This window comes from Pinus tabuliformis, chromosome 2_2, assembly GCF_031772625.1.
Source record: "Pinus tabuliformis cultivar Carrire ecotype Pingquan chromosome 2_2, CPIR1, whole genome shotgun sequence".
NCBI lineage: Eukaryota > Viridiplantae > Streptophyta > Pinopsida > Pinales > Pinaceae > Pinus > Pinus tabuliformis.
The window spans coordinates 603,019,201-603,036,097 of record NC_142300.1 but is presented as its reverse complement, the minus strand read 5'-3'; the positions used below and the strand labels follow the sequence as shown (position 1 = coordinate 603,036,097).

The following is a 16,897-nucleotide window of genomic DNA, read 5'->3' as shown; positions in this document are numbered from 1 at the left end:
AAAATTATTAAGGTTTTTATTATTGATAATTAACCTAAAAGGCATTATCAATATCTTTTATATTGATAATAGTATTGTCTTTGAATTAATTACATTCTTGAGATTTGGTCACATTTGAACCAACTAATGTGGTTCATCCTTGCCCGCAACTAGACGTTAGGAGAAGGTTGTTAAGAAATTTGTTATTGGAATATAAAATAATTAATTAATTAATTAAATTATATATATATATATATATATATATATATATATATATATATATTAAACAAATTAAAATGGGAAAGGATTATAATATAACATGATAATACATTAAGGGGATAACATTTATTTATTAAATATTTTTATTCAAGATCATGGTTATAAACTAAATAGAAAAGGTAGCAAGCATGTCTTTCGGATTAATCACATGAGCGTTATTTGGTCTACATTTGGAACCCGCTAATGTGGTTCATCCTCGGAACAAAGGTGAAAAAATCAAAAAATCCTAATGAATAAATAGCAAGAATGCATTAGAAAATAATCGTTCAGAAATTAGTTAGCTAATTAATAAAATTAATATATTTTTATTTTTAAAATCCACTCAAATGACTAGTTATTATAGAATTAACCATTAATTATAAATATTTAATTATTTATTAATATTGAAATTATATATACATATATAACTCATTAAGGAATTATTAATTAATAAAATAAAAAATGACAAAGTCAAAACATATTAATAATATTAATTAATAATTTATTAATGAGTTAATAAATTATTAATTAATATTATTATGTTTTGAGTTGATCAAATTTTTATTTTATTAATTAATAATTCTTTAATGGTTATATATATATATATATATATATATATATATATATAAATATAAATTATATATTATATATTATATGTTTTATTTTACTAATTAATAATTACTTAATGGGTTTTATATCTATATCTATATATATATATATATATATATATATATATATATATAACATATTAATAATATTAATTAACAATTTATTAATGAGTTAATAAATTATTAATTAATATTATTAATATGTTTTGGCTCGGTCATTTTTTGTTTTATTAATTAATAATTCCTTAATTCCTTAGTGGGTTATATATATATATATATATATATATATATATAATTTCAATATTAATAAATAATTAAATATTTAAAATTAATGGTTAATTTTATACCAACTAGTCATTTGAGAAAATATATTAATTTTATTAATTAAATAGCTAATTTTCAAATGGCTAGTTTTTAAAGGCTAATTCTGATCCTTGATGCATCCTTGTTTATTTGGCTAGTTTTTAAGGGCGATGCATCCTTGGTATTTATTCATTCCGATCTTTGGATTTTTGCACCTTTGTAGTGAGAATGAACCACATTAGCGAGTTCCAAACAACGACCAAAATAATTGTTATAAGTGTTGTGCTAGTTTTTAACAGCTAATTCTGATCCATGGTGCAAACTTGCTATTTATTCGGCTAGTTTCTAATGGCTAATTCTGGTCCATGGTGCAAACTTGCTATTTATTCGGCTAGTTTCTAATGGCTAATTCTGGTCCCTGAAGCATCCTTGCTATTTATTCATTAAAATCCTTGGATTTTTTCGCCTTCGTTATGAGGATGAACCGCATTAGCGGGTTCCAAACTTCGACCAAAATAGCCGTTATAAATAGAGGTTATGAGCTAGCCATTAGGAAAAAGTTGTTAAAAAATTTGTTAATGAAATATAAAATAATTAATTAATTAAATTTTTTATTTATATATTAAACAAATTAAAATGATAAAGGATTATAATATAATATAATAATACATTAAGGGGATAATATTTATTTATTAAATATTTTTATTCAAGATCATGGATATAAACTAAATAGAAAAGGTAGTAAGCATGTATAAGGATCAGAATTAGTCATTAAAAACTAGTCGTTTGGAAATTAGGTAGTTAATTAATAAAATTAATATATTTTTGTTTTTTAAATCTAAATGACTAGTTATTATAAAATTAATATGTTTTGACTTGGTATTTTTTTATTTTTTTATATAATTATATACATATATATATATGATTAATGGTTAATTTTATAACAACTAACCATTTAAATGGATTTTAAAAATAAAAATATGTTAATTTTATTGATTAACGTAGTTTTTAATGACTAATTATGATCACATCCTTAGTATTTATTTGGCTAGTTTCTAACCGCTAATTCTAATCCCTCATGGATCCTTGTTATTTATTCATTAGGATTTTTGGAATTTTTCACCTTTGTAGTGAGGATGAACCACATTAGCAGGTTCCAAAGGTCGACCAAACAAAAATGATGTGATTAATCCGAAAGACATCATTAATACATTATGAATCACAAAAGCCTAAGGTCTGAATAGAAAAAAGTATTAATGTTTTATTAATTAAATTGTTAATTAATTTTATTTGCAAAGCAACAATGTAAAATAATTAATTTTACATAGAATAAGGATGAAATAATAATAAAGTTAAACAAAAAAACAAAAACTAAGAACATAGAAAAGGAAACAGTAAGGGAAAAACATGGATCCAATTTCTCAATTTCCCACCACCATCTTTGATATTATTAAATATTACAAAATTCTAATATATATAAAATTTAATATGATGATGATGATTGTTAAAGTCCACTAAGACCCAATTTTGGTCTATCAAACCTAAATAAACAAATTATTTAGTTTGATTTAAGATTTTATTCCTATGCTCAAAAAGCTTGGAGAGAAGCCTCACATGCTCACTTTAATTTTGACAACATAAAATGCTAGGAAGGTGAGTATTGCAACAAAGCTTTTGAAAATAAGATCTAATGTGGTTGTATGGGGGGCACTCTAACAGGACGTTATTTTCATTCTCGATGTTCTTATTCTGAGAGATGGCAAAACATTTCCATCCATGGTGTTTTAGGAACTTCCCAACTACCTACCCGTTTCACTATGGAGCTCATGAGAGTTCGTTCTAATCTTGGCTAGATGATCTATTTAAGACAGAGATATTTTTGATCTTCTCCGGTGGGATTGATGACCTCCTTATAATATCTTAATTTGTTATGGAGCTCATGAGAGTTCGTTCTAATCTTGGCTAGATGAGCTATTTAAAACAGAGATTTTTTTTATCTTCTCGGGTGGGATTGATGACCTCTTTATAATATCTTCATTTTCTCTTAGTAGCTAAATCTTTCTCACACCACATTTTTTCTTTGAACTTAGGAGTAATAATATTTTTAATGTTATTAATGTTTTGCAATACAACATTATTGTGGATCTCCCAATGGTTTAACCAAGCCTTGGTGTCTTTATACAATCTAGATTTAGCCTTACTTGGTTTTGACTGCAATTTATAGCTAGTTTAGGAAGTCTATCGTCTCTTATATTATTGATTTTGTACTTATACAACACAAACCTAGTCATAGTTAGGCTCTCAATAAGAGAAAGATTCACTTCTATAAGAAAAACAGAAAAGTAATTTATATAAATATATAGACAGGTGATTAAATTTGATAAAAGCTCAATATAGTTAAATTAATTAATGTTTTTCCCTTCTGAAATTATTTTAAATAATTTAATACGATCCGATCTTTAACCAAATTATTCTTTCACTACACATTAAATATTATTTTATATGAAATATCAAGAAAAAAAATTAAAAACTCATTAATATTAACTGATTCATTCATTACCAAACATTACTTTATACTAACCTACAGAACGGAGTAACAGACAACTGTTCGCTCCCGCTTTACTACTCACCGGCTCTCAACTTTATTTGACATTAACGAGCAAAGAAGAGTAAGCAAACTTATTACCACCCGGCCGTCCGAACCCTAACTCATCACTCGCAATATCGCCCATCTATATTGAGATAGTTTCACAGCAGATATCTATATATTCTGCCAGAGTTATATTACCACCCGGCCGTCCGAACCCTAACTCATCACTCGCAATATCGCCCATCTATATTGAGATAGTTTCACAGCAGATATCTATATATTCTGCCAGAGTTATATTACATAAGCGAAGCGAAGGACTGGTGGACTGTGATGGATTCTTGGTTTAGCGGACGGTTGAGTGGCTAAAACCAACCCCCTGCAAGGTGCCCGCCGAATACTTCCAGTGAAAGCAGAACTCTGCGCCGTCGGACCCAGGTTTCGTGCAAGTAGCCCTGTTCTTTCTATGAAGTCGTAAGAGATTATAGGGCATCATAACTGGCTGACTAGCTGCCAATACCATCTTCTGTATTGAGGTAGTTCTATACAATAGTTGTAGTCTGTCCAAGTTATTTGAAAACTGTGCAATGACAACATATAGTGTGTTTGGGCTAGTTTTATTTCTTCTTCTTATCCTCCCGCCACAGGGAGACAGCTTGAAAATGAATATGAAGATGATCCATCGCCATTCCATGCACAGTCCTTTCTACAGAACCTTCTCAAGCAGACACCAGACCCTACAAACACTCATAAGCCTCGATTCCCTCAGAATAAGTTCCCATCATGGATATTCCATTTCCGATATATTGGCTCCTGTTTCACCTCCAACGGCCTCGAACCCTGGACCTAATACTGCTTTTGAAATGCCAGTAGCCTCTCGTGCAACTCTGGGAGCCGCTCTTTATTTCGTAGAACTCTATGTTGGAACTCCTCCTCAAAGAGTCTTGCCTATAGCAGACACGGGCAGCGATCTTGTCTGGGTGAGCTGCAATTCCTGCCAGAATTGCGGTTCTTTCAATCCGGAGGGATCCTCGTCTTTATCATATGTACCTTGTTACTCCAGAGAATGCCGTGCCCTCTCTCCTACAGTATCCTGCACTACTAGGCCTAAAATGGCCTGCAAGTATACACAAATGTACCTGGACGGCACTTTCACCACGGGCCCTTATATCCATGAAAGAATTACATTGAACTCCACATCTGAGAAGCCATTGATGGTTGAGAATGTGTTGATGGGATGCGGATTGGAGAACCAAGGGGACACAGACATTGGCTCAGGAGGCGTGCTGGGTTTAGGTCAAGGACCCAATTCATTCGCAATACAGACAGCCAGTTTATATGGGGGCAAATTCTCTTACTGCTTAAGAGACTATCTAGAGCCCACCACAGTGACAAGCTTTCTGGTATTCGGAGACGTGATCAAAGAATCAGACCCCTCGTTACTGAGAAAACCAATTCAATATACTCCGATTCTGCAAGCAGCATCATCATCCTATTACGTGGGTATAGAAGAAATATCCATCAATGGAGAGAAACTTCCGATATCGTCCCGTGTTTGGGAGATGGATGAATTTGGCTATGGAGGGACAATAATAGACTCTGGGACTTCGCTCACCTATTTGGTAGAGGAGGCCTATGAAGTAATACTGGAGGCCCTGAAAACAGTAATCACATATCCAACGGCTACAACATTTCCAGGGCAGCAATTTGATTTCTGCTTCAACACTTCTGGAGTGAGGGAGTTGAAATTTCCTGAATTCGCAATTATTTTGGAAGGAGGAAAATCATTCAGTCCGCCACCAGAGAATTATATCCTGCAGATCGATGACGACGTGAGATGCCTGGGACTCAGACCCATTGAAGCGCCGACACCAAGTATTATTGGGAATCTACTACAGCAAAATTTCTTCGTTCACTACAATCTGCAGCAATCTCTCCTCGGGTTTGCTCCTGCTGATTGTTCAGTTCACAGATGAATTATTTTTGGTTGGAGCCTTTCCTCACAATCACACTGAATTATTTTATTTCTAGTGATTGTTTTTCAATTTCCAATAAAAATACATGTGAACGGTGTTGGTAGCTGTTCCAATCTGATAATTTTGTCACAGTAAACAAACATAAATACCATAACATGGATTACTAGTCAAACCTTTTATTTAATGAAGTGAAAGAAAGAGCAGATTTAAATTGATAAGTTTTCGATTCATCTTTTCTTCATGACTGGCTTTTAGAACATTCTCCTTCCTATGAGATGCTTATGATACTTCCTGTATCTGACTGATCTCACCACTAGGGTAACATGAAATATAGCAGTTATGCCTATTATCCATTTTTATGCATAGTTTTTTGGACAGCGTGTTTATTATTGTTCCTTTTAAGGCTGAGACGTTATGTGATCGTGCTCTGATTGCCTTTGCTATTATAACTGATCAGTTTGTTTAGTGTTAAAGCTGGGTGTATCTCATATTTCAGTTCTCAACTTTTTCATCAAGTATATAATTTTATTATTCATAAACTTATTGAAAAACTTAGAAGTAACCAATGTTTATTCTTGCGATGATAATGATTTATGCCCACTTCATTTTTGGATGTTTTTTTTTTTTACAAGAACAGTTATGGAACTTTATATTAATCTTGGGCAGAATGCTAAAAACTGATTACATTATGTGCTACTTTGTCTTGATGCATTTATTCCCTAAGAATGTAGCTGAGATTTACAAGGTTCTTCCTTGGATAGACCTCTGATAAGTTATTTTCAGAGATTTTCCCCCACTTGAAAATACAAACGAATTGTTTTAGTAATAAGCAGTAGAACATGGCAGCACTCTAATTATGGAATAGGTTCCCATGATTCTTCTTCCTCTTTCAACTTAGTCCCTGCAGAGAGTCAGGCAGCTTTATTACCTTTGATGTCAGCCTTTTTATTGTGTATTCTCAACACATGGTAGTACTTCAAAGCCTGAAAGTTGCTTTCCAAGCCTTTGATATTGGTGATCAACCTTGCTAGATCAGCCTTGCTAGATTGAGGTCCGGTATTGGATTGCTGGAAACTATTGCATTTATAATGACTTGAGAGTCGCCTATTACAGTTGCTTCATTAATGCCCAGATCTTTAAGGGTCTTGAGTCCTTGGAAGAGGGCTAAGGCCTCAGCTTGGATGCTGGTAGTGTAACCAAGACCCCAAGAAACAACACCTCCTGTACCAGCTTTGCCTGCACCAGCTTTGCCGGGATTTCCCTTTGCTGCTCCGTCAAAGAAAAGAGAGTGCCTTTCTTGCTATTTAAACCACTCTTGGAAGTCATTATGGGGCTTTCTTATTTACCATTCTTTGATAGTGGGGGCTTTTTTGATTGCTCGGTGAAATTGAAGTTCTAGCGTGAGTAGTCTTTTAGATCAATCAAGCACTCCTTTATGTGACTTTTAATTTTGGTTTGCTTTGATGATCAGATTTTTATGTGGAGGACCTTGAAATCTGTTTGCCCATTCAGTGAAAAGTTCAGATGTGGAGCTAGAAAAGTGAAATTAGGATCCAGATCGTGGGTGAAATAGGCCCAAATCTGCCTGGAGAAGTTGCAATCTAGCATTAGATGGACTACTGTCTCGGAGTTGTCGTTGCACAGATGACAAATGGAAGGGTCGTAGAACCTTTCTTTTATAAGTTAAAATTTTTCCATGGCAGTAAACCCAGGCGAAGAAATTGACCTTGGGCCAAGAGGGCAGTTGCCAGATGCCTTTCCAAGGATCTGGATTCGTGGGGACATGAGGTCACTCGATAAGTTTAGCATACCCGTATCTCTCTTCTGCGAATGTGTTGGTGCCAGACCATGGAGGGCCTTGAGGAGCGTGGTCCACTCTGAGATCAGGTTGTCCTGCACATGTAAATGCTTCCATCCTGCCCAATTTGCATCATTCCAGCAAGAAATATCCCACAAGGTTTGCATCCGTTAGCTGTCCATCCAACATCATAGCAAGTTTGTGGACACTCTGCTTTCAATTGGCTCATTGTTCATTATTCTGTTTGACCATATATTAAATTTTTTTCTCGTTTAGTGGTATCCAGTAGGAGTGGGTGGAGATTAGTGTTGTTGCTCTATCATATATTTTGAGGAATGTCTAATTTGGCCAGCCTATCACATTGTCTAATCATTTGGCTCTTGGACCTCTGAAATATTTTTTCCATAGCGCCTTTTGGGCCCAGCCAGCATTGGGTTGGTTGTGATGATCCTCCAAATGATTTTTGCAGCCATTGCCATGTTCTGCTGTCGAAAATTCTTGAAATTTAGGCCACCTTCCCACAGCGGCTTGGAGATGATATCCGAGCTGACCAGAGGGATATTTCTGTCAGAGGGATATTTCTGTCATTGTGTTTCCCTCCCTTCCAGAAGAATCTCCTTATGTATTCCTCCATTTTTCTTAGGATGGTTGTCCGAGCGAGGAGTATTGAGAATTGGAATAGAGGCAAGCTGTTGAGAACAGATTTTATTAAGATTCAGCCAAGAGTATCCGAGGCTTGAATCTTTGCCTTGAACTTTTCTACGTGTGGGAGCCAATCTTTGCTAGATGATCTCTTTTGAGATAATGGGAGGCCCAGGTATTTGAAGGAAGACCAGGTGGAGGAAGCTTCAAAGCCCAAACATCTGGAGATGGCACATAGCAGCCTAAGCGAAGTATTCCAACTGTAAATATGGCATTTGCTCTTGTTAACAACACTTCCTGAAGCTTCACTAAACTCATTCAAGATTTCTTTGAACTTTGTGGCAGAGAGAATAGAGGCGGGACCTAGCAGCAAAGTGTCATCCGCAAACAAAGCATGGTTAATATTTTTGGTCCCTCTTGCAATGTGCAAAACATTAATTTCTTGTTCATGCAGGAAGCTGAAGGCCGAGGCCTGAATGACAAAGAGCAAGGGGGATAGAGGGCACCCCTGAGTGAGTCCTCTGGAGGCTTTAAAGAAGTTTGTGGATCTTCCATTGACAAGAGGAGCTATCCATGGCTATGAGATGCATGCCAAGACTAGAATGAATTGCCTCCTTGACCAGAAGAAAGTTGTCCACAATATGCCTTCCACTAATGAGGCCTCCTTGATTCTCTGGAATTATTTTGGGAAGGATAAACTTTAATCGGTTTGCAATTACTTTGGTGATCAGTTTGTACCCTGTATTACATAGAGAGATCGGCCATTGGCACCTTTTTCCTTGGGTATGAGCGCTAAAAATGCAGAATTAGTTTTCTGAGTATTTTGGGATTTTTGAACCATTTTGAGAAGATCTTTTTCAATAATAGGCCAACAAACTTGGAGGAATCTAGCAGAGAAACCATTATCCGGGTCCATATCGAATAGGGCCTTTTTCACCTCATCTTTAGTGACTTTGGCCTCCAGAAATTCATTTCTTCGCTAAGAAATTATAGAGGTATATTTTCTAACAGCTCCGGGTAGTGGCTTGGGTCCTTGTCTTCACTATATAATTTTTGGAAATGAGTAAACGCTACCCTCTTTATGTGATCAAAACCCTTATGGATATCTCCCTCTTCTTTAATCTCTGAGATGGTGTTGAAGCATTTCCTTGCCTGGGCTTGTTTATGAAAAAAAGCAGTGTTCCTATCCACTGCTTTAAGCCAGAGATTTCGAGATTTCATTCTCCAATACTCTTCTTCAGCTAAGCAGGCTTTGTGATATTGTTGTTGAAGTAGACTTTCTTGTTCTAGAGAAACCTTTATGGGCACTACGTTTTCCATATCTTTTTGATGGGCAACAAGAGCTACTTTAGTGGTTATCCTTATTGTGGCCGGATTGGACAGTGTTTTGGCCCATCTTTTTAGAGCTCATTTCACCCTTCTGAGTTTTTCCTCCCAAATATAGAACGACGATCCTTTAACTGGTTGGATCCAACATTCCTTGATAGTTTGCATGAAATCAAGCTCCTTTAACCTAAGGGTGTTGAATCTAAAAGGAATGGGACCCATATCATGGTGAGCTAAAAGATCTAGCTTTATGGGCTTCTGATCAGAGATGTCGTTGGCAAGAATATGCATTTTGGGCTCTAAACCTAGCAGCAGGTAGGAACTTTGAATGATAAATCTATCTAATCTAGCAGCAATGTGTCCAGGGCCCACTCTTTTGTTAGACCAAGAGTACTTAACTGAAGAGGGCTTGATGTCCAGCAAATCCCAGTCTTCCACCATGTCCTCCACCCATTCTCTATCCAGATCTTGAACTATGTTGCCTCCCTTTTTTTTCTGATGGATGAAGGGTAAGGTTGAGATCGCCGGCAATTATTATGTTTTCCAGATTTGTCAAATTTGCTTGAATTCTTATAGAGTCCCAACAATATTTTTTTCCCTAATGTTGACTGGAGAGTAAATATTGAAAAGGTAGAACTTTTCCTTAGTATCCAGGTTTTTCATTTTCAGCATCAACCAATGGGTGTTCATGGCCACGAATAATACTGTAAATTTGTTTGCATTCCAAAGAGTACCTAATCCTCCCGAGGCACCCCAGGCGGAGATTTCTCTTGCTTCGCTTTTGCTCCAGAGTTTCTTGCCTGTTTGAAGGAAGACAATGTCTTCCAGCTTTGTCTCCTGGACTAGAAGTAGGTCTGAGGTTTCTGTCCTGATTAGGCTTCTGATGGCTTCTTCTTTAGTTTTTCTCCCCATCCCTCTGCAGTTCCAGGAGATGAGATTCATTATTTATGCTTCTGGTGGGCTCCCTTGGAGCCTTGGGGTGGGTTTTTCAATATCTTCGGCTTTGATGCTAGCATTTTCTCCAAGGTTGGTTGACTGCCCTGAAGTTTTTCTTTGTAAGTCTCCTGCTCCCTTTTTTCCCTATCGGTTTTCCGGCCTCTTGCTGATCTTCTTAGCGGGGTGTGGGACTCTCCTATTTCTCCTTCCTCTTCTGATTCTTCTGTTTCCTGCTCTTCTTCTTCATCTTCTATAGTCATGCCTTTTGGATCTTCAACACCTGTTCCTTTGAGAGAGATTGAGATTGAGGGAGTACCTTTGCTTGTGTGTTGAGCTTCGGTCTCCTGTGTTGCTTCTGTCTTCTTTTGAGTCTTGCCCTCTTGTGTGCTATCTGGTTGCGTGTTTAGGAGATCAAACTTGTTTTCAGAGATGAGTTTGGAGACAATCTGGTGAGTAGCGGTTTGTTGGACTCCTTTGCCATTGGGGTCTCCTTGCTTCTGGTTCTTGGGATAATTTTTGTTTCCTTTGACTTGGTTCCATCCATCCTCTTTTCCCTACTCCGTCTCTTTATTAGATGGGCATCCTCTGGCGAAGTGGTCGTAAACATGGCATTTCCGACATTTGAAGGGCAGCTGCTCATAGTCCAATTTCTGCATGTGCGTCTAGTTTCCGACCTTTATTGTGATGGCCTCTAGTAGTCCCACCTCGAGATCTACTTCTACACATATCCTAGCACAATTGTATTGATCCTTGTTATTTTCACGATCTATGAATTTTCCCAGGGCATTTCCAATGTGTTTCAGTGAATCCCAGTTCCAGCAGTGCACTGGGAGATTTAGGAGTCTGACCCACACCGGGACTGCTTTGGGCACATCTACTACCGGATCGAAGTCCAGGGTCCATTTGTTCAGATAAAGACCCTGGGGACCCATGAAGTAGGGGCCATTTTAGAAGATCAGGTCTTTATCTTCTTTTGAGGTGAACTCTAAGAGGAAATAACCTCTCCCCAAAAAGTAAGAGGCGATGCTTTCTTTGATCAAAGGAGCCCAATTTTTGTTAACCCAACTTTCTGTGGTTTTTGGAGACAACCATAGCCCGGTGAATTGGCCGATGAGAGCCCTTTCAGCCAATGACAAAGCAACCTGGATCGGGGTTTCTGGAGGGAGGGAGATCACCGGTATATCATCCAACCTCTTGAAAAACTTCGTTGCTTCAATGTTTTTCTTCTTTGGCAGTCCTGCCAGAAGCTTGTTAAAAGCCTCAGCAAGAGAGGACGGCGGAGGAGGTGGATGAGGCGCATGGGTTCCCATCCCCTCCATGGTTAGAAGATCTAAGAATACCTCTAATACACTGTTGGACGGTCCATGCAGACATGCCGCAACAGGCAGGAGGCTCACCAGCGAGTCATAGGACGGGCCAACAGACGGTGGGCTCGCTGACCTAGCGGGGGCTGCGAATCGGATGGAGGCCAAGGGTAGCAGAGCGCCGCGCTGCAGGGACCGAAATTAGTGTTGTATGCTCTTTTCTCTTCATTTTTGGATGTTATGGAATATATGGAAAGGCATATAGTTGTTTCAACAGTGTCCTAGTATTTTCCATGCCTATTATACTTTTTTGGTCGGAAGTTATCTGAATGTGATTTGATTTTCTTTGTTGTAACTGGTTAGTTTTCTTTATGTTAAATAAAGTTAGGTTTATTTCATATTCTAGTTCTCAAATTTTTTTATTTTATGGAGTATATGTTTTTGGGTTGCCAAATTTCCGGATTTTCTTTTTTAAATAAAAGCATTATATATATAGAATATATTTTTATTATTCTTAATTTTACTAGAAAAATTACGAATAACTAACGTATTTTTGTAATATTGACCTATGCCCCACATTATTTTTGGAGGTTATGAAACATACTTATAAATTTTTATTATTATTATAGATTTAATAACCAAATTTATTTTACAAATTAGTATCTTTATCTAATATATAACATACTGAAAAATTCTTTATCTAATTTATCTATGCTTTTAGGGAAAAATTCTTTATCTAATTTATCTTTGCTTTTAGGGAGATGGCATTAAATTTTGTTCTCAATGTTGGAAGAGATGTTCAATCTAGAGTACTAAGGTTTGAGACTATCTTTCATTTTTGTGCTAGTTTTCTGAAGCCTTGAGTGTTCAAGCAAGGGTGTAGGCTACCCCTCCTTTTGAAATACACTTGTGGGAAAGTCAATTCAACTAGGAGATAGAAGTGATTGTCCAAGTGGTAGTATTGTTTCACAACAAACACCTATTCTTGGTGAGAAATTACAAGTTGGCTTACACAGATAGTGTATTCCTAAAGCTACTACAAACCCTTGGTTTGTCATACCTCTAAAGTGCTTGGAAGATCATCATAGATGCATGAAGGATCATGCTTTCATAAGTAAATTCATTGGTGGCTACCCTACTCAGAAGGAACTAGAGCATTGGATTGGGGCTAGAGGGTTTCTTCACTGGCATATTCTCGAATTTCAAGGACAAAGTTAAGGTTTTTGAGGGAGGGCATTACTTTTATAATAAAGCAACCTTATACATCAGACACTACGAATATTGTTTCAACCTAGACAAAGAATATTTTTTGGTGGTGCCAGTATGGGTAAGACTATATTCTCTTCCTATTGATTTTTGGATTCCTGATATTCTTGAGGGTATTAGAATGCTTCGGGTCATTTATTTTAAGTTTAAAAGGTGACAATGAGGGGTAAGAACATATATTATGCCTGCTTATGTGTGTACATGAACAGTTCACAACCCTTACCACAATCTATTGACTTGGATTATCAAGGTGAAACTTGGACCCAAACACTAGGTTACGAGCATGTAGCTTTTTAGTGTCATGAGCATGAACATATGTTTGGGATTTCCTGTTACAAAATAAATAATAGGAGGGTGTCTGACCAACAAGAACTAATGGGTGTATTAAGGTTATATCACGTAGGTAAAACAACGTTAGAAATATTCAAGCTCAATTGAAATTAGGGGATAAAACATGTTTTCTTCCTTGGAGGCAATGGAGGAACACCCCAACATCCTTAATGATTCTCCCATGGTAGAACAATCCATGGATAGCTTGCAGACAAACAACCTCAAAAGAGGAAGTCGTAAAAACAAGCAATTAATGTTGAAGGTTTTGATTACTTCGAGCTACTAGGAATAGACGATGTAGTACCATTAACACAACTAAATTTTGAATCTATGTCAGAAGAGTAATGCATTTTCATTAGCCTTCTTAATGATTGGGTTGAATGTGATTTAGCATAACAATCTAAGGAGCACAAGAGCAATATGTAAAAGCATTCATTGACTGGAATACCAAACAAAGACATACCTCTACAGGAGGACAAGGGGTTCGTTCTATTTAAGATTTAAACGAGAAAGGGAAAGATTTACTACCGATAGACATGGTAATAGAGTCAATTATACTACAATGGAAGGAAATAATACAAGACAAACTGATCCCACAACCTCCCTTAGAAATTCCCCACAACCCTCCCCACCCTGCACAAAAGCCACCTAGGAGTCCGCCTGGACAGCAGCTAGGGTGGACCTGGATCACATGATCGCCTGTGATAGCCTCAATGCAAACACAAAGGAAGGAAATAAAACAAGACCGACCGAGCCCACAACCTCTCTTAGAAATGCCCCCTGACCCTCCCTACCCCGTATTAAGGCCACCTAGAAACTCTTGAATCATCAAACTCTTGAATACCCTACTTCAAACATCCACAAAGTAAATAATTTTTTGAAATGAAAATTAAATCAACACCGAGCTAGGTTGCCTAAAAAAAAAAAAAAAATTAAAACCCATAAAGGCATGAATCGAATCCCTATTATTGGAAAAACATGTGTTTGTTTGGGAATTCTGTTGGAAAAGCATGAATTGAATGGAATCTCTCTTCGAAAATCATAAATTGAAAGATAAAACAAAAATGTATAGGTAAGACACACCAAAAAAAGCATCAGACGAACCTGGACCAACAAAGAGTGAACCCATCCTTTTCAAAAATAGAAAGGGTAAGAATTGAAATTTAAAAAAGCAAAAAGCATCCATCCATCCTTTTCCCAAAAAGGAAAGCACAAGAATTGAAATTTAAAGAAGCATGAACTCTCAATCGAAGAGAGCGTAGGGATTTTCTCTATCAATAACTATTGGATGGTTCCATAGGAAGTACAGGTGGTAAAACTCTCATAGTTTTTTAAGAGAGATGGGAATCCTATATATATATATATATATATATATATATATATATATATATATATATATATATATATATATATATATATATATATATATACATTAACACTAATCATTTTTTGTAAGTCAATGTTCTATTCATATAGGAAAAAGGAGTACATTCGGTGGTCCATAAAACATGTGGTCTCACCATGACTGGGTTCGTTGACCAAAATTTGCACCAAATGACAAAAATACAAAAGGGAAATTAGGGAAATTATCCATGAATGGTAGGGCTAGAGGCTCCAAAATACAGATAAAACATAAAAAGCACTAGAGAGAATACTAGTCATCCCACATGATGGATGCATGGTTGTTCATGGTTGTTCCTTGGGGAGGTGGAGGACGGAAGTCACACTAAACGTGCCCTACCAAGTGTGCCAACCAAGTCTCCAGTTTTTCTACTTTCTCAGTTAGTTGATTTTTTCCTCGCCAAACCACCACCAATCTCTTCCAAACATGGCACTCAAAATAGTGCATTCGATCCAATGTTGCCATCTTCTCTGCATGCTCCTTGCGACGAACTCTCCCAGTTGTGTCCACTCTTTGTATCAGGCTATTAATAAGTGCTTGATAGTTCTCCAAGCAGTAATGTTGGATAACCTGCCCTTCATTTGCTTCAGCTCAACTAGACCCATGATTCCCCTTGCCACCCCAGGTTCCTCCACCCCAGCGACTCGTCTTTTGAACTAGCGTACCACCACTATGTCTATCACACCCCTACCCTGGTGGTAGCCTTTAAACCGCATGAAGGGGGGTGCACCACCACCACCCATTTTATTTTTAACAATACTCACAAGTGTGGACTATGCCTACTTTCTATACTTAGTGTATTTTTCATTTTTCTAAGTATAGCATTCACATACACAATGGAAACATTCAATTATTCATCTTTCATCATTCTTACCATTTACACATATGCACAACGGATAATTAATGGGAGGGGTAACTCCCTGAATATGAGACTGCCCGTATGATAATAACGATATTTCTTAAAATGCAATTACAGCTTTTGTGGGAGATCCCTGACTTCTCTTGAGCAATTTCTGTCAAAATCTATAACTCGGCCTACACCATGCAGCCTTGCGAACCACCGTTCGAAATGCCCACTAGTCCTACCATCCATCGTAGGTTTAGCAAACCCATTCAAAAGCCCATCGTTCAAGATTTTCGTTCATCACAATCATTCAGAACCTGTTGTTAGGAACTCATTCAGGACTATCGTTCAGCACAGTCGTTCAGGACTATCGTTCAACACATTTGTTCAGAACTTTGTTTAGGACTTTCATTCAGCACAGTCATTCAGGATTGTCATTCAGCACAGTCGTTCAACACAATCGTTCAAAACATTGTTCAGGGTTGTCGTTTAGCACAGTCATTCAACACAGTCGTTCAGAACATTGTTCGGAAGCCCATTCAGCTAGACCCATTCAAAAAGTCATTTGAGACTTTGTTCAGAAAGTCATTCGGACTTCGTTTAGAAATTTGTTTGAAAACCTATTAAGAAACTCGTTTGGCTGGTCCTTCGCCTGACCGTCCAGCAACACATTTTTCTGCAACTTCATTTCCTTCATTCGGTGTTGCGGTAAAGAGCTACTTGCACCTTCTCTACTTCCATCCTTATCTCACCCTCCTTTTGAGCTCGCACTTGAGAGCTTGTTGTTTTTTCCATCCAAATGTCCGCCTATATATATGCCCCATCGTAGATAGTTCATGGGTCCGCATGCCCAAGCCGACCTCCTATTTTAGCCAAATGCACCGTCAACTTACGTTGGCTTGCCCATGTCGTTGCCTCGCTAGATCCACATGTGCGATATAAGTTTTCCTTCGCCAAGTTAGCACACTTAGCCCAATTTCAAATTTTCGACCTCTGTTGGCTCATCATGCTCGTGCCCTAGGTTCCTTTAACTGAGAGCCCCAACTCATCGCACTTCACCAACTTGTCTCGTCGTCGTAACTTTTCATCCCAACCGACTTGCCCACTCACCAACTCGTTGCACCGCCGACTCGTCGCATGCCCAGCTTGTCGCACATAACTGGGAGCGCACCCACCCAACTCGTTACATGCCAACTGTCAACTCGTGGGCTTGACATAATCCCCCATTCTAAATGGTTGTCGTCCTCGACAACACCATTATATGACATCACAAAGTGTCATTAGCTCCAACATCCAAAATGTCCATGTTGCCCACCTTTGTTCCGTAATCGCACAAAC

General features: G+C 37.3%; 1 protein-coding gene across 1 annotated transcript; it reads left to right on the top strand.

Moving 5' to 3' along the window:
• Positions 1-4,322: 4,322 nt before the first annotated feature.
• Positions 4,323-5,711, top strand: LOC149194100 (aspartic proteinase NANA, chloroplast-like). Its single transcript, XM_089407543.1, has one exon. It carries the CDS (start codon positions 4,323-4,325, stop codon positions 5,709-5,711), a length of 1,389 nt encoding a protein of 462 aa, XP_089263669.1.
• Positions 5,712-16,897: the final 11,186 nt, after the last annotated feature.

What these genes read in the sequence shown, in the direction of transcription:
- LOC149194100 (XM_089407543.1), top strand. Translation starts at nt 4,323, where the DNA reads ATGACAACATATAGTGTGTTTGGGCTAGTTTTATTTCTTCTTCTTATC.